This window comes from Rhipicephalus sanguineus, chromosome 6, assembly GCF_013339695.2.
Source record: "Rhipicephalus sanguineus isolate Rsan-2018 chromosome 6, BIME_Rsan_1.4, whole genome shotgun sequence".
NCBI lineage: Eukaryota > Metazoa > Arthropoda > Arachnida > Ixodida > Ixodidae > Rhipicephalus > Rhipicephalus sanguineus.
This window is the reverse complement of record NC_051181.1, coordinates 147,691,692-147,709,385: the sequence shown is the minus strand read 5'-3', so window position 1 is coordinate 147,709,385 and position 17,694 is coordinate 147,691,692. Positions and strand designations below refer to the sequence as shown.

At 47.2% G+C, this 17,694-nt stretch overlaps 1 protein-coding gene across 2 annotated transcripts in view; it reads left to right on the top strand.

The window, feature by feature from the left end:
• The first annotated feature begins 539 nt into the window (after nt 1-539).
• The window catches only part of LOC119396732 (filamin-A), a 154,552-nt gene continuing 137,397 nt past the window's right edge, over nt 540-17,694 (top strand). For both annotated transcript variants that reach the window (XM_037664038.2, XM_037664037.2), the window contains exon 1: nt 540-935. In XM_037664038.2, the coding sequence (XP_037519966.1) occupies nt 587-935 (349 nt within the window). In that variant the 5' untranslated portion in view covers nt 540-586. The remainder of the gene's footprint in view (nt 936-17,694) is intronic.

Genomic DNA, 17,694 nt, shown 5'->3' with positions numbered 1-17,694 from the left:
TGCCTGTTAAATTACGAAAATAGAATCACGCGCGGCAGCTATTTCTAAAGCGTTCGAAGCAGGCGCGGCATCTCTTTACATCCCTCTGTTAAGCAATAAATAAGCGTACCTCAATTTGAGGGAAGCCCGCACTACCCAAGGTACGGCAGGCTGAAAGCCAATAAAACAACAAAAAAAAATAATAATAAGGGCGAGAACACGATACGAAGCGCGAGTACACATAAAGCATGCGAAGGGGGGTGCGTGCAGTCGTGAAAAGTGAGTGGGGAGGTGGGGTGGGGGGAGGGAATGTGTAAACGGTCCGGCGCGGCGGCCGACTGACCGGCCAGCGAGGCTGGGTGTATCGGCGGGGAGACGGCAGAGTGGCGGAATTCGCTTTATATACGCATGCCACCCTCTTTTACATCCCTCTCTCTCTCACACCCTTGCTCTTTTTCTGACGCAGGAGGAGGAAAAAGAACGGAGAGCTTTCGCCGACGATCCGTGCGGAAAGCGGCAGAAAACTAGCGGTCTGTTGTAAGCGGAAGAGGCGGCGAGAGCGCGGAAGTGACGTAACTTTTTGCACCGGCGGCGAGAGAGCGTCACGATGGCTTCGGATCGGCGCGGCAGTCGAGTGGTCGCCTCGTCGAGGGCCGACGACGACGAGGACGCGATGGAGCGAGAGCTCGCCGAAGACGCCGTCTGGAAGCGCATCCAGCAGAACACCTTCACCCGGTGGGCCAACGAGCACCTCAAGACGGTCAACAAGACGATCGCCTCCCTGGAGACTGACCTTGCTGACGGATTGCGTCTCATCGCGCTCATCGAAGTGCTCTCGGGCAAGCAGCTGCCCAAGCACAACAAGAGGCCCACGTTCCGCTCGCAGAAGCTGGAAAACGTGTGCGTCGCGCTCAAGTTCCTCACGAACCAGGAGGGAATCAAGCTCGTCAACATCGGTGAGTCGGATGCGGACGACGTTTCGGCGCGACCACGCCCCCTTAGTCCTCTCCGCACTTTCCCACAACCTCTTCCTTCTCCTCCCTCCCTTTAAAGCATCACCAGTTTCGGATTCACCTGTTCAGGATCACCTTTCTGAGTGGATTGGTGCACCCCTCACGTGAGGAAGGATATTAGGAAGGATAGCGCGATGTTTGCTAGTAATCAGCGTAAAAAAAAAAAGCTTATACGTGGACAAAAGTGAGGACATATTGGCAGTATATACCTCGATGTTTTTTCTTTTTTTACGTTAAGTGCCAGCAAACAAATCGCGTCAACAAGCCCAGAATTGCACTCTTTCAAATGTGTAGCGCAGTGTTCCTTTCACATCGATGGAAAACCGATTGGTGTAATACAGGTCTAAAGAGGACACCACAGAAAGTGACAGCCAAACATTTGTTAAACGATTGATGCGCGAATTCAATGCAAAACGATGCGAATGCAGGCCATATTCGACAATCTGATGTCGATTGCAGGACAAGCATGCAGGACAGGTGATGCGACATTTTGTTTCTTTTTTTCGGTCGGATTGAAGGATGCCCATATTCGTCTTCCTGTCTGCACCGCATGTACTGCAAAATTTCAGTCGTGCGCAAGTTCAACAGCATCGTTCTCGACGCGTGTATAAGTTATAAGCTTCACCAACTCGCACTTGATGCCCCGCCGTTATTAACAAGCTCGTAGTGCATCCGTTCGGTGTGTGAGAACAGCTGCAGCACCTGAAGAGACGACGCACGTGAGAGTTGTCGTGGCTGGCGCGTTGCCTGCATGGGCGGTGCCGCCCGCCGACCGGTCGGGCTTGAAAAGCGCGCGCTTTCCCGCTGCACGTGTAGCGCCGTCAAAACTGGGCGTCGGCACGGTCGCGCTCGCGACGCATCACTTGACTCATACGATTATTTTATTCATTCTTTCTTAGATATATATTTGGTTTACCGCTGAAAAATAAGGCAAAGATGAAGGAAGGAAGGGGCTATGATAGGGGCAGGTGATAGACAATGTTCTGTATCCTCGCGCGACCCATTCTACTTCAATCCATATTACAATGCACGCAGTCCTCAATCTTCTTTCAGGGTTAACCTCGACAACTAAAGTGCGTAAAATTTTCATTCCCGATTTAGATTTCGATAAATAAGAAGTTATTTAGGAAAATTTTAATGCGATAGTCAAGAGTCTGATGAAATCCCGTTTGGTCAGGGACAAGCACAGTGAAATAAATGAAAACGACAAAGGTAAAAGACACAAAATTTTTAAAAGACGTTTCGGCTCCCGCACGGGAGCCTTGTTCACGTGCGGGAGCCGAAACGTCTTTTAAAATTTTGTGTATTTTGCCTTGGTCGGCGTTTTCTTTTATTTCACCGTTTTTAATACAAGGTACAACGTCCCCAAACTGCACAATGTTTCATAAAGGGCACCGCAGTAGAAGGTTCCAGATTAATCTTCACCACTAGTGGTTCTCGTGCGCGTCCATCGAAACACGGACCATCAAAACACACGGCCACTGTGCTCACCATTATAGGGCGTCATATAACTATAGTGTCATCGTGCCGGGTGCAAACAGAGAGTGTGCTATCTGTGATTATTAAGCACAAAAGTACGTTCCAGGCAGAGGAATATGACACCTTGCCGAAGCATTTCTTTTTTCTTTGACAAGTCCGCTGATGCGCGTGTCTCGCTTCGCAGTTTATCGATACAGATTACCAGTCTGCATATCTTTAAGTGTTTACCTTTTGCATCGTTTGCCGCCACGTGTGCTTACTTTGCACATGCCATAGTGTCGTCAGAGATTAGAAGTACCTGTCAAGGGCGACGCAAATACAGCGAGTTGACGTAAAAATCCAAGGCGATACAAAGATCCAACATACCAGCAGCATCATCTCTGTGTTTGTACACATAGAACCGCGGTTTTACGACAAGGCACGCGAAGAAAGGGTTACTCGCCCCCCCCCCCCCTTTTTTTTTTTCTTTTCTTTTTGGCTAGGTACTCGAAGCTACAAAAATGGATCAGATGCAAATTAGTGCAATTGGACCTCATAGAGCCCAGTAAGTTGAGAAGCAAAGTTCGTTTTTCAAGTGGCAAGGCTCAAATAAAGAAGAAACGAAGTTTATAGGTTTCTTCCAGCCTACATCGCAGGCGCAAGACTGGGGCTGCGGAAGCCTATACATGCTAGAGTGGAGTTAGTTTGTCTCGTCATTGTCACAGGTGGCCAGTGTGACACACGCGCGTGCGCGCACTCATGATCTCGCACATATCCGCATGCATTCGCCGATGGCGCAGGTGCCACGAGAAAATGACCTGTGCTGTGTTCATGAGTCAGCTGCAGAGAAAGCCAGACAGGTTTTCCCGCGACAGGTTTCAACGCGATCGCAATCAAGCATAGCAGTTGTCGATGTTCCTGGCAAGTGCTTGACTAACGAAAATGGTATACTTAAATGCTTTCACTATACGACGGGGTAACATTAATCGTTAAGTAGGTGCCTTTCTTTATTTGTTCCTTGTATGAGAAAATAAAGGAAGAACACGGACAACCTTTTTTGGGGGGAGAGACGATATGTCGGCCTGGTATGTTAATTATGGCGCTAAAGAGACGGGAACTTACCAACGAACGACAACACTAGCGCCGTTTGTTATTCTCATGACAGCGTTTGCTATAGAGCTCTTCAGGATCCCGGTGTGACACATCAACTTATAGTCCACATTGCTGCCGATGTGTCAAATGCAGGGCTTCTGTATAAATGTCCAGATATGTCGAGTAGGCTTTCACCGCAACGCACGAGTTCATCCTTGCGGCGCGGCACCGCGTTCTTTAGACACTGGTTTAGCCTGCAACGCGCACCTTTATTGTCGCAGTAGAACATACATGTTAGAAATATGTGTAACACACGTAATGAACACACATGTAACGAACGAGATCCATGAGAAGTCATCTTTCTTCTTCAAAAGTGAGCTACGATGTGTCGTAAAAAGCTTGAAGCCACTGTGGACAGGTCTGCGACTCATCTATCACGTAGTTTCTTTTCCTGACAAAGAATCTCGCATAGTCTTGGTCGCTAATGCAGCCCTGTCATGCCCGGAGCAGTGCAGGGTAGCGCTCCGTCGTTTCCTTTCTTTTACCCTCGCGAGTATGCGCAAACTGTGCGAGTTCCGTCGCCGCCGGGAAAGGTGTTGCACAACCCAGACCATACAAGGTCTTGTCGACGTGGGGTTTGAGCGTAAGCAGCTGGCGCGTTTATTCACCAGTCATACATCAGGATTTCGAACCGGTTATGAAACAACTTCCCGTATACGATGTGGCTTATGGAGCCGTCTCCTGCCGATGCTTGACGGGCTTTTTCTATCGGAAACGAAGGAAGCGAACGGCAAGATGAGATTCGGCGCCGTAAAGCGGAAGGTTGTTATTAACTGTCACTAATATATAGCACTAACTATGTAGTAAAGCTCGCATCACTGTGTATCTTTTCTCGACCAACATCCTTCAAACATTTAAAGCTGTAGCAGAACTGTGCACCTACGGTAACTGACTCGTTCGTTTCGAAAACAAATTAACGATCCATTTCACGGACATTTTGTTTGTTTAAAAACGAATTTCTCTTGTTTCCTAAGCAACCATTTTCATGCGCCATCATTTATAATTATGTTGATACACGCAGCCGCAAGATGTGAAACAGATTACTGTTATTTTAAGAAAATAAGAACAAAGGAGATCCCATCTCTAATTAAATAGCCTCTGCACCCCCAACTTACGTTAATGATCATAATAGCAATCAACAGATGGGATTTTAGGAACACTTCGATGCCTCTGTGAAGTTTCACGTATTGTGTTTGACGATATAAGACTTCATAAAGGTCCACAAAAGGCCCCGAAGAAAAGTGTTCGTCGAATTTCTGTCATCACTATACAGAGAATCGAAACCACAACCCTATACTTAGCAGCGCAGCATAATAGCCACTGACTCAACGCTGCGGATACAGATTAGAATAGAGGTCTGACTACTTCACGTAATCTTCGAAAGGAGTTCGTGTTAGAGAAGGGGGGGGGGGGGGAATAGGGGTTAGGAAAGAGAACTGGTAATCTTAGATTAGGACTTGCGGCGCGGCTTCCCATTGTCTTGGGTTGTCTCGCGGTCTCGCTAGATCGTGTATACACACACAGGATGTGGCCAGACTGCGAGACAAGTGCGTGTTGCTTTTTCTGACAGTTGCGTTTTGCGTGTCTGTCAGCGCCCAGTGACAGTCTCTGACCATGAGGGTCTTGAGAAGGCTGACAAGAGCTGCTCTGTGCTCGTCCACGATGCTCTGTTATCAGCGTCACGTAGGTTGTTTCAACCCTTGACACAGTGAAGACTTTCTCCGAGTCTCGTCACGTTGCCCAGGCACGCGTTATCGCTTCGCTACACATTCGCGGTGCTTGTTAATTCGCGATAAAGCCCGTCCGCTGAACTCTAGGCTCTCAAGCCTCCGCAGCAATATATAATGCAAATCGGAGCGCTGTGCAGCTTCCAATGCCGACAAACGCAGTGCTCAAGCGCTGCACGATTGGAAAATTATGACAGTAGTGCGCGAAAAAAAAAATGTACGCAGGGTTAGATAAGAAGCTAACGGTCGTGCTCACGGCCGGAACAGATAGTTGCCCGTCGACGCGTGTGTCTCTGTGCGCCGGATGACAGTTTCTTTTCTTTTATTTACTTTGGATCCACTATTGACGCATAGGCTCCTGTCGTCTTCCTGTCAGGTGCCTGCAGAGGAAAATGCTTCGCCGCTGGAACACATTTGAATCGTTGAAGAAAAAGAGTGTCTGCCGATGGGAGAAGTTGGCTTGTTCCTATAGTGGATACCAGGCCCGTAGCCAGGAATTTTTTTCGGAAAGGGGGGGGGGGGACTTGCTGAAAACCTTGACTTTTTGAGAAAAACACCTATTTTTATTATTTATTTTCGGTAAAAACACATACTTCACCAAAATTTCGGGGGGAAAGGGGCCGGGCCCCTAGCCCCCCCCCCCTCCCCCCTGTCAACGGGCCTGGTGGATACCGCTATGTCGTGCCGGGGACGGGTGCAAGGTATACAGCCAAACTATTCCTCGCACAAAAAAAAGAAAAAGAAAGAAATACAACTGACAAAAGCAAAACTGGAACTTCGTTAGAGTGATTCGTTGGGAAACGGCATTTAAGGAAAATAACGAAGAGCGAACTGAAGATAGAAGAAAAAAAAAAGGAAATATAAGACCGCATGCTCAGTCTGACGATTCCCAAGCGTTGTCTTACATTACATCTTTCTTTCTTTCTTTCTTTCTTTCTTTCTTTCTTTCTTTCTTTCTTTCTTTCTTCTTTCTTTCTTTCTTTCTTTCTTTCTTTCTTTCTTTCTTTCTTTCTTTCTTTCTTTCTTTCTTTCTTTCTTTCTTTCAGTCCCAGTGGCTAACAATGCCTTCCATATCATCCATCCAGACACGCAGGTACCGCGAGAATCTCCATAGCGTAATATAGAGTCAGGTGTCACGCTACCGAGGAAGAAGTCGGTGCGCCTCGCAGCGTGGGAAGCAGCACAACGCACTCTCACGCTCCAAACATCGTGGTGATCTGCACATGGCCGCGTATAGCACACCCACTAACGATAACGTGCTCTTAATTGGTTGTCGGTGCGGAAAAGGTACAAAGGAAGTATTTATTTGCCAAGGAACTGCGAAGAAGGTGTCAGAAAAGCGACCGTAGAACAAGTGATGTCCTCAGGATGAGACTAGGTGTTGAGTTTCTGCCCATAAGCATGATCAATACTCGCGTCCTCTTGCCCATATTATCTCTATCCTGCATGTTTCGTCTTTACTTTTCTCGATATGCTAACCACTGTGCAAGTACAGTAGTTCTTATGCTCAGACACAAACATTGGCGCGGTTTCGAACGCGTCTGTGCGTATATAGCAGATTTCTTGAAAGCAAGCTTTTCCGCAGTAATGATATCTATACGGAGAAGCCTGCTTCAGTGATTACTTTTGTTCTGCACGCCACAGCCAACAAGGTCATTTGAACTATTCATTTTTGTTAGCAGCGACGTTGTCACGTTAAAGGCGAGCCTGTCAATAATAAATTCCCATGAGCCAAATTAACTCTTGAAGATTGCGACGTAGGTTTGTACCAACTTGTACAACAGGACGTGGCAACTGGTGAGCTGCTACGGAGACGCTTAATCAGCGACAATGCTATGCGCGTTGATTAGCATGGCCATCGTTGCATGGCTCCTCTGAAATCATTTTAAGGCAAAAGCTTTAGGTGGCTATCTTGTCAATCTCGTCCGCGGCGTTTCCAAGCAGCAGCATCGATGATATGACGGAACGACTTCAATTGATGTAAAGTAGTGCTTAGGTGAGTCAAAACACCCCCGCAAGTACCGTATTTATTCGAATCTAAGGCGATGTTTTTCTTTTTCGAAAAAACGATGTGCGAAAGTGGGGGGGGGGGGGGGGGAGTCAGCTTAGATTCGAGTACAATGATTAAGTTTTTTTCTTTTTTCTGGCCTCGCGAATTTCAGGGGCCGGCTTAGAATCGGGGCCGGCCTAGATTCGAGTAAATACGGTATGACGACAACGATAAGGCACATTGAAACCAATTTGGCGATTGTAGAAAAAGAGACCAGTGACGTCGAAGGAGTGTAGGCGGTTGTCAGTCACAGTTACCGGGATATTTACATGTGACACAGAACAAGTTATAGACGACTTATGATATCAGATAGATCTTGTTTGACGCAGCGACCGATGCGGCGTGTTGGAAGAACGCTTACTCCGATTGTAAGAATCTGTCTTACAATCTGAATAGTTTATTCTGCGGCTTTTTTTATTTATTTGGAGAGAACAGAACTAACCCTTGTTGTAGCAGCATCATCATTATTACCTACGTCAAATCTTAAGCAAAATACTACATTTTTTACTGTGATTCTCTCGCTTTAAGTGCGCTATCCTGTGTACATCAACACGGTTCGATGCTCCGCGCAAAGGGCAAAGGGACGCCTGGTCGGACTTTGGCGCCTTTTAAAAACCTGTTGGAAAGTTGTTGAAAACACGCTCGACGCATTTCTTGGCACGAATATTCGCGCCGCGGATTGTTTGCTTTTCTGTATGCGACTTTCCGCTTGAGGAAAAAGAGCGCTCCGGCAAGGTGCACACAAGCTTTTGTAAATCTATCAGTGTTGCAGCTTGTGCGCCTCGTGCACTGTATAGCGCAAGAACAAGATAAATCCTGCGGCTTTACATGCTAAAATCACGATATGATTATGGGACGCGCCGTAGTACATATTAATTTTGACCACCTGGGGTTCATACACCTAACTCTAAGTACAGGGGTGTTTTTACATTTCGACTTCAATCGATATGCAGCAGCCGTGCCTGGGGAGCCGAACCCGCGTCCTCTACCTCAGTAGCGGGACAGGGGCGTAGCCAGAAATTTTTTTCGGAGAGGGTGAGAGAGAGGTCATCCACTCTTTATGTGTGTTCGTGCGTGTATTTGTATGTGTGCGTGTAAATATAGACATGAAAATTTTTGAAAATTCTGGGGGGCAGGGGCGTAGCCAGAAATTTTTTTCGGGGGGGGGGGGGGGGGTTCAACCATACTTTGTGTATCTTCGTGGGTGCGTTTGTATGTGTGCGTGTATATATATATACGCAAGCAAAACTGAATACTTTCGGGGGGGGGGGGGGGGAGTTTGAACCCCCTCAACCCCCCCTGGCTACGCCCCTGCTGGGGAGAGATTTGAACCCCCCACCCTCTACTGGTTGCTCCAAACCAGCGTGACATCTCATCCGCCAGGTTACTACGACTGGTTTATAGCGAAAAAGAATATTCTTCAAATGAATTTTCATCAAGTGAATAATGACACCACGGAGTGAGCATCGCACCGTTAGGACCGCGATCCGTACGCGGGCGTGCCTTTACGAAGCCGCTTAGACGGCGATCGCGGAAACCTGATGCGAGACTGACGAGGAATGCGGCAGCCCACTGCAGGGGCCTGTTTTGCGTTTGACTCATCGCATGTCTGCAAACCGCCGAGCAAAAAGCGCGAGAGAACGCAAAGCGGGGCATGCAATCGGCCGTTCCTTCTCCGCAAAACGGACGACGCGTGCTTCTATATGTACGCGCACGCTTCGGCTGCCTTTCTTTACGAGGCCCCATCAACTTAAAAGAAAAACTAAGCGACGTTGCCGGCGCCGTCGACAGAACGGTCTGGGTCAACCGGGAAAACAAAAAACAAAAAAGACGCCGAGAGAGGAGGAGAGAGGAGGAGAGCGGCGTAGCGAACTGAGCGAGAAAGCGGCCGCCGCGAAAGCCGTAGCGAACTTGATTTTAGTTTCGCTTTTATTAAAGCTTCGTGTCTGGCTCGTTGCCCTTGGTCGCTTTGGCCAGCGAGTCCGGTACGGTGGCCATTCAAAACTTTCCTGGCACAAGCGGCCCGCGAGCCTTTAATACCTGCAACGGCGTCTCTTCGTTAGGACGTATGGATGTTTTATTTGCGCGATTGGAAGGAAGGAAAGAGGAGAGAGTGAAAGGCAGGGAGGGTTACCAGTTTAGAATAAGCGGTACGCTGCCCTTCACTGGGGAAAGGGACGGGGGAGTTAGATAGTTAGAAGTGTAAAAAAGAGAGGGAGAGAGAGATTTATAAATTACACATGTCACTACGGCCGTTCAATAAGAACAGTATTTTGTCGAGCGGCCGTGGTGCTGACATTGCTTCATGAAAGCTCTTGTCTGAAGCCTCACGGGCGTTATATGACCTTTCGTTTAGAGTTTCTCGTATGCCGTGTCTAAAAACACGCTAAATATAAGAGAAAGAGACGCTAAAGTACGGACCGAGATTTCAATCAATTTTGTACATCAGCCCTAAGCGAATGCGAGATGGCGGCTAAATACCGTACTGCAGCAAATGTGGGGCATTGTGGCCCCATATGTTCTAGCAGTTCCTGAAGAAGAAAGGCAATTAATCGAGTATGACGATTACTGCTGAGTCAAGCCAGTATCATACCTCGGAATCTAAGCTCCTAAATGCCTATTGTCGTAAGTGCGCGTCTTGTCAATTAGCTGTACGCGAACCTACGTCACTTGGTCATCTTTCATTTCGTATCCGGTGAAACACGATGTACAATGACCGCAGTATTATTTTTTATCCCTTAGTGCCGAGACGCCGTTTTTCGCTTTGCGTTGAAGGTCGTAAATTCTCAACCTTATCCTCACATTTCCTGCGTTTTTCCGTTGCAAAGCAGGTATTTTTATCGCTTTACGAGTCCTCTCCTGACAACTGAGCGATAGCAAACACTTCGTCTACGCACATAAAGATACATCACCGCTCCCAAAGCTGCGTTGAGGATTGACACTAAGTATCTCTTGCACATGCAGTGGTGATACGAATGTAACAATACGCGAGGGTATGTCACGTATCAACGCATTCAAAGTTACAGACAAGACTAGCTCACTTGGGCGATTGTTAATTCTCTCTGTAGAAAACTTAGACTTGGCCTATTTCTTGCACCTTAATCGTGTCTTTAAAAAGCTGACAACTGCAGGAAAGGTCAAGAATTTAATTATTATTTTTTTTTTCAGCGACGTTATAGTTTTGAGTCTGCAAATATCGACTCGAGAAACTCAGATACGAAGGCACAGTCGACTACTACGCGTGCTAGGTACTATAAACGTCCAGCAGAATACAAACACGATGACACGCTCGGCGATAACAAGTACTTATAGCGAGTTACAACTATAGGCTATCGAACAAGTTCTTTTGACACCTTATAGGCTTGATCAGTACTCACCTGCCCATTACCTTTCTTTCCCTATGGTCTTTATACTTTGGCGAGAATGTCAGCTTGTTTTCCTGAAAGCACGCATTCGAATCATTATGAATGAAGGGCACCGAATGTCTGTCGATTCATCGATAAGTGTCGGCTGTGCGCAGTGTGTACTATAATACCACGACCTAGACCAACACAACGGATTTTTTTCTTCTAGACTGCAAAGAACAAGCCCCAACTAAACACACACTTTTCTAAAGATATACTGCTTTCAGATAGGATCGTTGGCTCGGATAAAGTGAACTTTTTCATGTCAGGGCTTCATTGCTTCATACGCGCCTTGTTTGAAAGCCTAGATTCATGTAATGCGTCATTGCTTTTCTTGCCGCAAGAATACGCACACGGTACAGATACCAGCTTCTGTGGGTCCACCGTTTTACAGCGAAAGCTGTTATGAGATCATTTCACCGGCCGTTTTTGGCGCCGTAGTTTTCCGCCGCCCGCCGCCGGTGTCCGTAACCAGTATCGCTCGAAATAAGAAAAAAAAAACGAAATAATGAAAAAAAATTCCAGGATGGAACGAGGTTCGAACCTGGGCCCTCTGCGTGGGAGCCCAGTATTCACCTCTGAGCCATGCCGGTGCTTGAACTGCTTTGCAAAAAGGTCCTATACAGGCTTCATGTCGGGAAGGAAACACATTAGCATATGCAATATAGCCTGGTAGAAGAGTAAAATAAGCACCAAGCGTTGCACAACGCGAATCCTGTAACCAGGCGTCACACAATGCGAATTGCGCAACGAGTACGTTGTTGAATGCTTCCAACCCATTACAAAGGACTCTGCCATAATTCTTCATCGTCATCAGGCACAGCATCAACAAAGTGCACATAATGCCTTACATGCGTATAGAAGGTACCAACGCTCTCCGTAGAATGACGAAAAATGGCACAGTGCCTGCTGCCCTTCTTCTCAAAAATTACAATGATTTATAGCGTAGTGGGTTCCTCGCAAGTGCACTTGTATTGGTTGCCAAGGAAGCCTATAAGCGCATGATCCACTTCTTCGGGGTCTCAGTAAAATTACACTGATTTATAGCGTAGTGGGTTCCTCGCAAGTGCACTTGTATTGGTTGCCAAGGAAGCCTATAAGCGCGTGATCCATTTCCTCGGGGTCTCAGTAAAGTTCTTTCGCCCCCCCCCCCCCCCCCCCGTCTCTCTCCCACGTCAACGTATGTTATACAGCACGACGGGAGAGGGAATAGCGACCGGGCGTCACCCAATGCAAATTACATAACTGGTGGGCCGTTTAGATTCCAACCCATTACAAGGGCTGAGCCATAATTCTTCATTGTCATCAGTCGTCGCGTCAAACAAATTGCACATAATGCCTTACAGACGTATAGCTGGTGCCCTCGCTTCTCCGCCGAATGACGAATAATGGCTTAGTAGGTGCTTCCCAACTTCACAAAAATTATGATTTATGGTGTAGTGGGTACCTTGCTAGTGTACTTGTATTAGTAGCCCCAAGAGAGCTTACAACGGGCCCTAGAAACGCCGCTCTTCCAGCTTTCGCTGTCACTGTGCTGCGGTTTCAGCGCAGGCCTGGCGTTTTTATAATTTTTCTAAAGGCAGCTCTTTTAGGAGTGAAAGTTTCATCCCTAGGTCACGACAGGAAGAACAGCGTTGTGACGCCGCAGTTCTACGGTTCCAACTCGGCGTTCGATACAGGTGACACCGGGATCAAACGGCCCCGGCTCGTTTCGGGCGTATTACCTGTAATGAACTGGCAGCTGCGACTACGAGAGGCGGCAAGAAAGCATAGCGGCCGTCGCCCAACGTCGCCCCCAGCATTGTGATACATATATTGGGCTGGGATTGAAAACCGCCGAGCACAATGGTGTAGTTAAGATCTCTGGTGTTACATGCCAAAACCACAATATGATTATGAGGTACGCCGCAGAGGCGGGCTGCGGAAATTTCAACCACCTAATTTTTATTAACCCTGCGCTGACATCGCACAGGCATGTCATTTCACCTCCGTCGGGTGTCGAACCCGCGACCTTCGGGTCAGCAGCCGAGCGCCGCAACTACCACCGAGGCGGACACAGTGGTGTGGTTCATTTGGTGTTGGTGTAGTTGACGCTCATATGAGCACATGACAGACTTATCCAGTTACTTCGTGCGCGCACACATATGCACTATACGTACTGAGTACACTGATCAGTTACACGAGCGCAATAAACATATAATGAGCATGTCATTATTAATGAGATGTTATAGAAAAACATAACATTATTAAAATGAATACCCAGTAAGGTAATTAAATGTCTATATAAGCAAATTCTCTACAAAAAAAAAAAGCAGTCGCATGCTTTCCCGAAGCTAGATTCGTCGTTCGAATGTGTAGCAGGTCCTTTTCTTTTTTTTTTTCGAATAACGAATGCGATCACCGGCATCGTAATCGGTAACCAAATACCCGGCCATACAGGAAAAAAAATTGATTGGTTTTGCATGCGTGGTTCACGTTTACCCGACAGCTATAGTGACCACGCAGCGCGCAGGCGGACGTCAGCCGGACAAAGCTGTCGCGTAAAGGCAGGGAGAGTGTGTTCGTTAGCGACTACCGGGCACCTTCGGTTCCCGGCGCAAGTGGCAGTTCGTTATACACGAACGAAACGAGTGAATGAAGGGCGCTGACTTGTCGCCCGGCGCCTGCAGTCACACGCGACCCGACCGCACGTTTCCGTGCCGAAGAAAAGGCGGTGAAGCTGAGGTCGATCGAGGCGCAGGCCGGCTGTACAGAAGCCAGGTTGGCTCGTGTAGGGCCTCATGAATACGTTACTCGCATCAAGGCGTACGCCTCATGAAACACGAAAATTGACCGGCGTCCGGCGTCGGCCGACGTCAACACGAGTGATGCAAAAAATCATCATCACGTAAGGCATGCAGTCCCCATATGACGTCGTCATGACGTCATATATCGCCAGAATTTCCTACGTCATCATGACGTCGCTGTGACGTCACACAATATGCCGTCACATGGTGACGTCATCACATGACATCATTACTTGGTCTAAGTTGGGCCCATCCCGGAGGCAGTGGAAAACAAGCTGAGGTGCAGAAAGCTTACAATGCCTCCGATACTGGAGGCATTGCAAAACCACGTTAGTTGCAGAACGCTTTCTGAGAGGGGGTGGGGGTGTTCAATGCATTGATTTAGAAGAAAAATAAGATGGCTTTCGCCTTCGAGTCGACTGAGGCGGATGAATTAGGGACCCTGTGAGTTTTTCTACACGCCAGACTAGCAGGGGAAGATGAAGTACCAGATTCCATGAATTAATGTTCTAACCATTCGCGTTCGAGTTTTAATTCATCCGAAGCAAAGAAGACAAGAAGAAATAACAACAGCCCTGTGCAATACTTGGAAACATAGTTTTATTCAACAATTTTCAACACCTGAACGTTGCTCGATTGCTGACCCGAAGGTCGCGGGATCGAATCCCGGCCGCGGCGACCGCATTTCGATGGAGGTGATACGCTAGAAACCCGTGTACTTCGATTAGGTGCAACGTTGAAGAACCCCGGTGGTCGAAATTTCCGGCGCGTAGTTTTGGGGACGTGAAACCCCTACAGTTATTTATATTAATTAACAGCTGAACGCGTTCGAACAAGCGTACAGCCCTTCAGAGTTCTTAATTCGCAATGATATGTTGTCAAGTATAGCCAAAAGGTGTTTGAAGACAACACTTGTGCCACCAAAGGTAAGAATGTGCTGTAGATGGCAAACTCCCAAGGTACAACACGGATGTCTAATCTCAATGTGATTCAACGCAAGGGCACTTTGGATATTAAAAGTGGGAGCACGTATTTCTGTGAAAGTGAAGGAAGTTGGGTGCGTATGGGAAGTAGGTTTCTTTATGTTAACGTTATACCACCACACACAAAAAAAAGAATTCTCGTAGTATAAAGCGACAAATTATCATACAAGGACGTGCAGTTCGGCACCGTGTAAGAACTGAGTATTCGCGGAAAATAGTTGTTTCCAGAACATTTGTTGGGCGAGTGACACTCCATTCTTGCAAGTGTTTAGATGATGCTTGATGCGGAAAAACTCAAACTTCTGCGTTCACTGGACTTTTCTTTTCATCTATATATAAATATTATTCAAGACATTTGAGCGATTACTTGATTACACAACAAGTCTGACTTCAACGCGTAGACTTTCTGAATTCTCACGACAGTCCATCGAAAGCTTCATGCATTGCCAGTCCAGATATGGCTACAAGTAAACGTACTACTAGTTAATACAAACCTTTGGCTTTACACATTTAATCGGCAATTGTCTATAGGTCTTTTTGTAGATTATGCGTGCTCTATAAATAAAATAAAATCAGGAACCCTTGCCAAATCGGGAAATGGGAGGAGCGAGGCTTGGCGTGTGCACCCTGACGTACTACTTTTCTTTCTTTCTTTCTTTCTTTCTTTCTTTCTTTCTTTCTTTCTTTCTTTCTTTCTTTCTTTCTTTCTTTCTTTCTTTCTTTCTTTCTTTATTCTTCTTTCTTTCTTTCTTCTCTTTCTTTCTTTCTTTCTTTCTTTCTTTCTTTCTTTCTTTCTTTCTTTCGCATTGCGCAATGCTGCCTCCTAACTGCTTCCTTCCTCCATGCCGGCAATCAGATCTGCACCCACGTGCTTAGCCGCGCAACACTTCAGTTGACACAGGCAACAACGACAGTCATGCGTTCATATCCAGGCAACAATGAAATGTGGCAACGTGAAATGACGAGTCACCTCGATAAAAGACCAGCTGCCGTATCGGAAAGGGCTGATCACCGAAAAGCCCACGATCGAGAGAGCACCAATTATTTGAAAACGGCGCTTACAAATACGTATGTTACAGGCGCACCTCGAGGGCCTCACTTTTGGGTTTTTTGCGTACGACTTCGCCAGCCAAATCTGCATTATAACAAGTTTCGCTTGACTATAGTATAGTATGCAGGACGTCCACAGATAAGACGTTGACCGCATAGCCGTTTAGTTAGGTCATCCGCCCTTTTTATAGGTGCGATGCCGACGGCGCGTCGGCTTGTGGCCTGTCGAGATAAAGCGACCGTGACCCTCTCGGACGAGGGATAACCGCTGTTGACCCAGATACGGAGGCGCGCCGTGTTTTATACGCGTGGTACTCCTTATCTTATGCCTGTTTGCTTTGTGTTTGTTTTCTATAATACGCGCGACGCACCGTGCTCTCTCTCGCTTGCAAGGCAGGTTTTAATTCGCCGTGCGACCGTCGCCTTATTTTGCTTTCATCCGCGAGTTCGGAGAAAGGAAAAACCTGTCCTCTCGAAGGTCCCCGGCGGAGAGACTTAAATCATGCCATCATGTATAAAAAAAAAAACAAAAAAGATGGCCGTACAGTGGTAGACGCGTTGCAGACGGTTCCGTCCGCTTTCATATAGACACGACCTCGTTGATGCTTTTAAAGAAGCGCCGCAAGCGCCGCGTACATATGTACTGCCTGTGGCTACTCGAAGTGCAGCCAGGTCGGCAAAAGTAATATCGTGGCCTTCGCGATTAGCCCCGGCAGCGCGCCTCTGCCGGAACCAATCTCTGGGGCCACGGTAATATGAATGTGAGTGCACAAGTGACGCGCCCGAAGATTACGGACACAAGGAAGAACACAGGACACAATATCCTAGTCACAAGTGATTGAGTCGGATGACGGCAAGGAAGCATGCAGAAGCCGTGGCGTCATACTTCAACCCATTATTCCCCAAGGTGAAAATTCCTTCTAGACTCTGTATACAACTTTGTTAGTACAACTTGACCAAGCCTCCATCCTTACGGTATAACGTTAATAGTTTGGAGGAAATTTCGTTTCGTTATCAATGTGGCTCCCCCCTTTCAAAATATGTCGTTTTGCTTAAAAGAATGTTCGAAATTTTTTAAAAATTTTTTAAAGAACGTAAAGTTCCCATTAATTTATCTCAGAATATGCACTTCATGTAATATGCACTACGAAATGTATACAAAAAAAAAGAAAAAGCTGGGCTTGAATTTTTCAGCTCGTATCGCTCAGATTTGCTCACGTGTCGTGGCGCCTAAAACCGCAGTGTGCTAGCAGTAGGTGACACGCCTAAATTCAAATTGTTGTTGAATGATAGCTTCGTCGTCCTCTAGATAAAGCCTCCATGAGGCTGAGCCATAGAATGCATATCTGAAGATATGCACACTGTTTGTTTCACCCGCCGCGGTGGTCTGGTGGTTATGGTGCTTGATTGCTGACACGCAGGTCGCCAGATCGAATCCCGGCCGAGGCGGTCGCATTTCATGGAGGCGTAATGTTAGAGGCCCGCGTACTTAGATTTAGGCGCACGCTAAAGAACCCCAGGTGGTCGAAATTTCCGGAGCCCTCCACTACGGTGTCCCCCATAAACATATCGTGGTTTTAGGACGTAGAACCTCAACAATTATTATTACGCAGTCCTGTCATCATTTCGTCCTTGTGCGCTGCTTCTTTTGGCGACGAAATGTTTTCTGCCACACCTGACACCCCAACCAACATTTCGTCCAGATCATGAGCATTTAACTGGAAGGGAGAAAAAAGAAGCATCAAAAGAACTGTGTCACTCCTAACCTGAAGAAAGTTAGAATGTCAGCCCGACGGAGGAAGAACCGGGTCAGCGCGAAGGCCTGGCGATGTACCACAGCGCGCAAACGCGTTGTTTGGGAAGCGGCCGGCAGGGAGCGTCGTGTGTTACGGCCTGCGCAGTCTCAGTCGGCAGGCTTCCACGGCGGCACTTGTATACACAAACACCGCACGAACGAACGCATGATTGCTCGCACGGTTCATCCGAAACGCATAGCGGTGCCAAGCTCAAGGTCGAGAAGGATAGAGATACAAGCAGCAGCAAGGAAGAAAGAAAGAAAGAAAGAAAGAAAGAAAGAAAGAAAGAAAGAAAC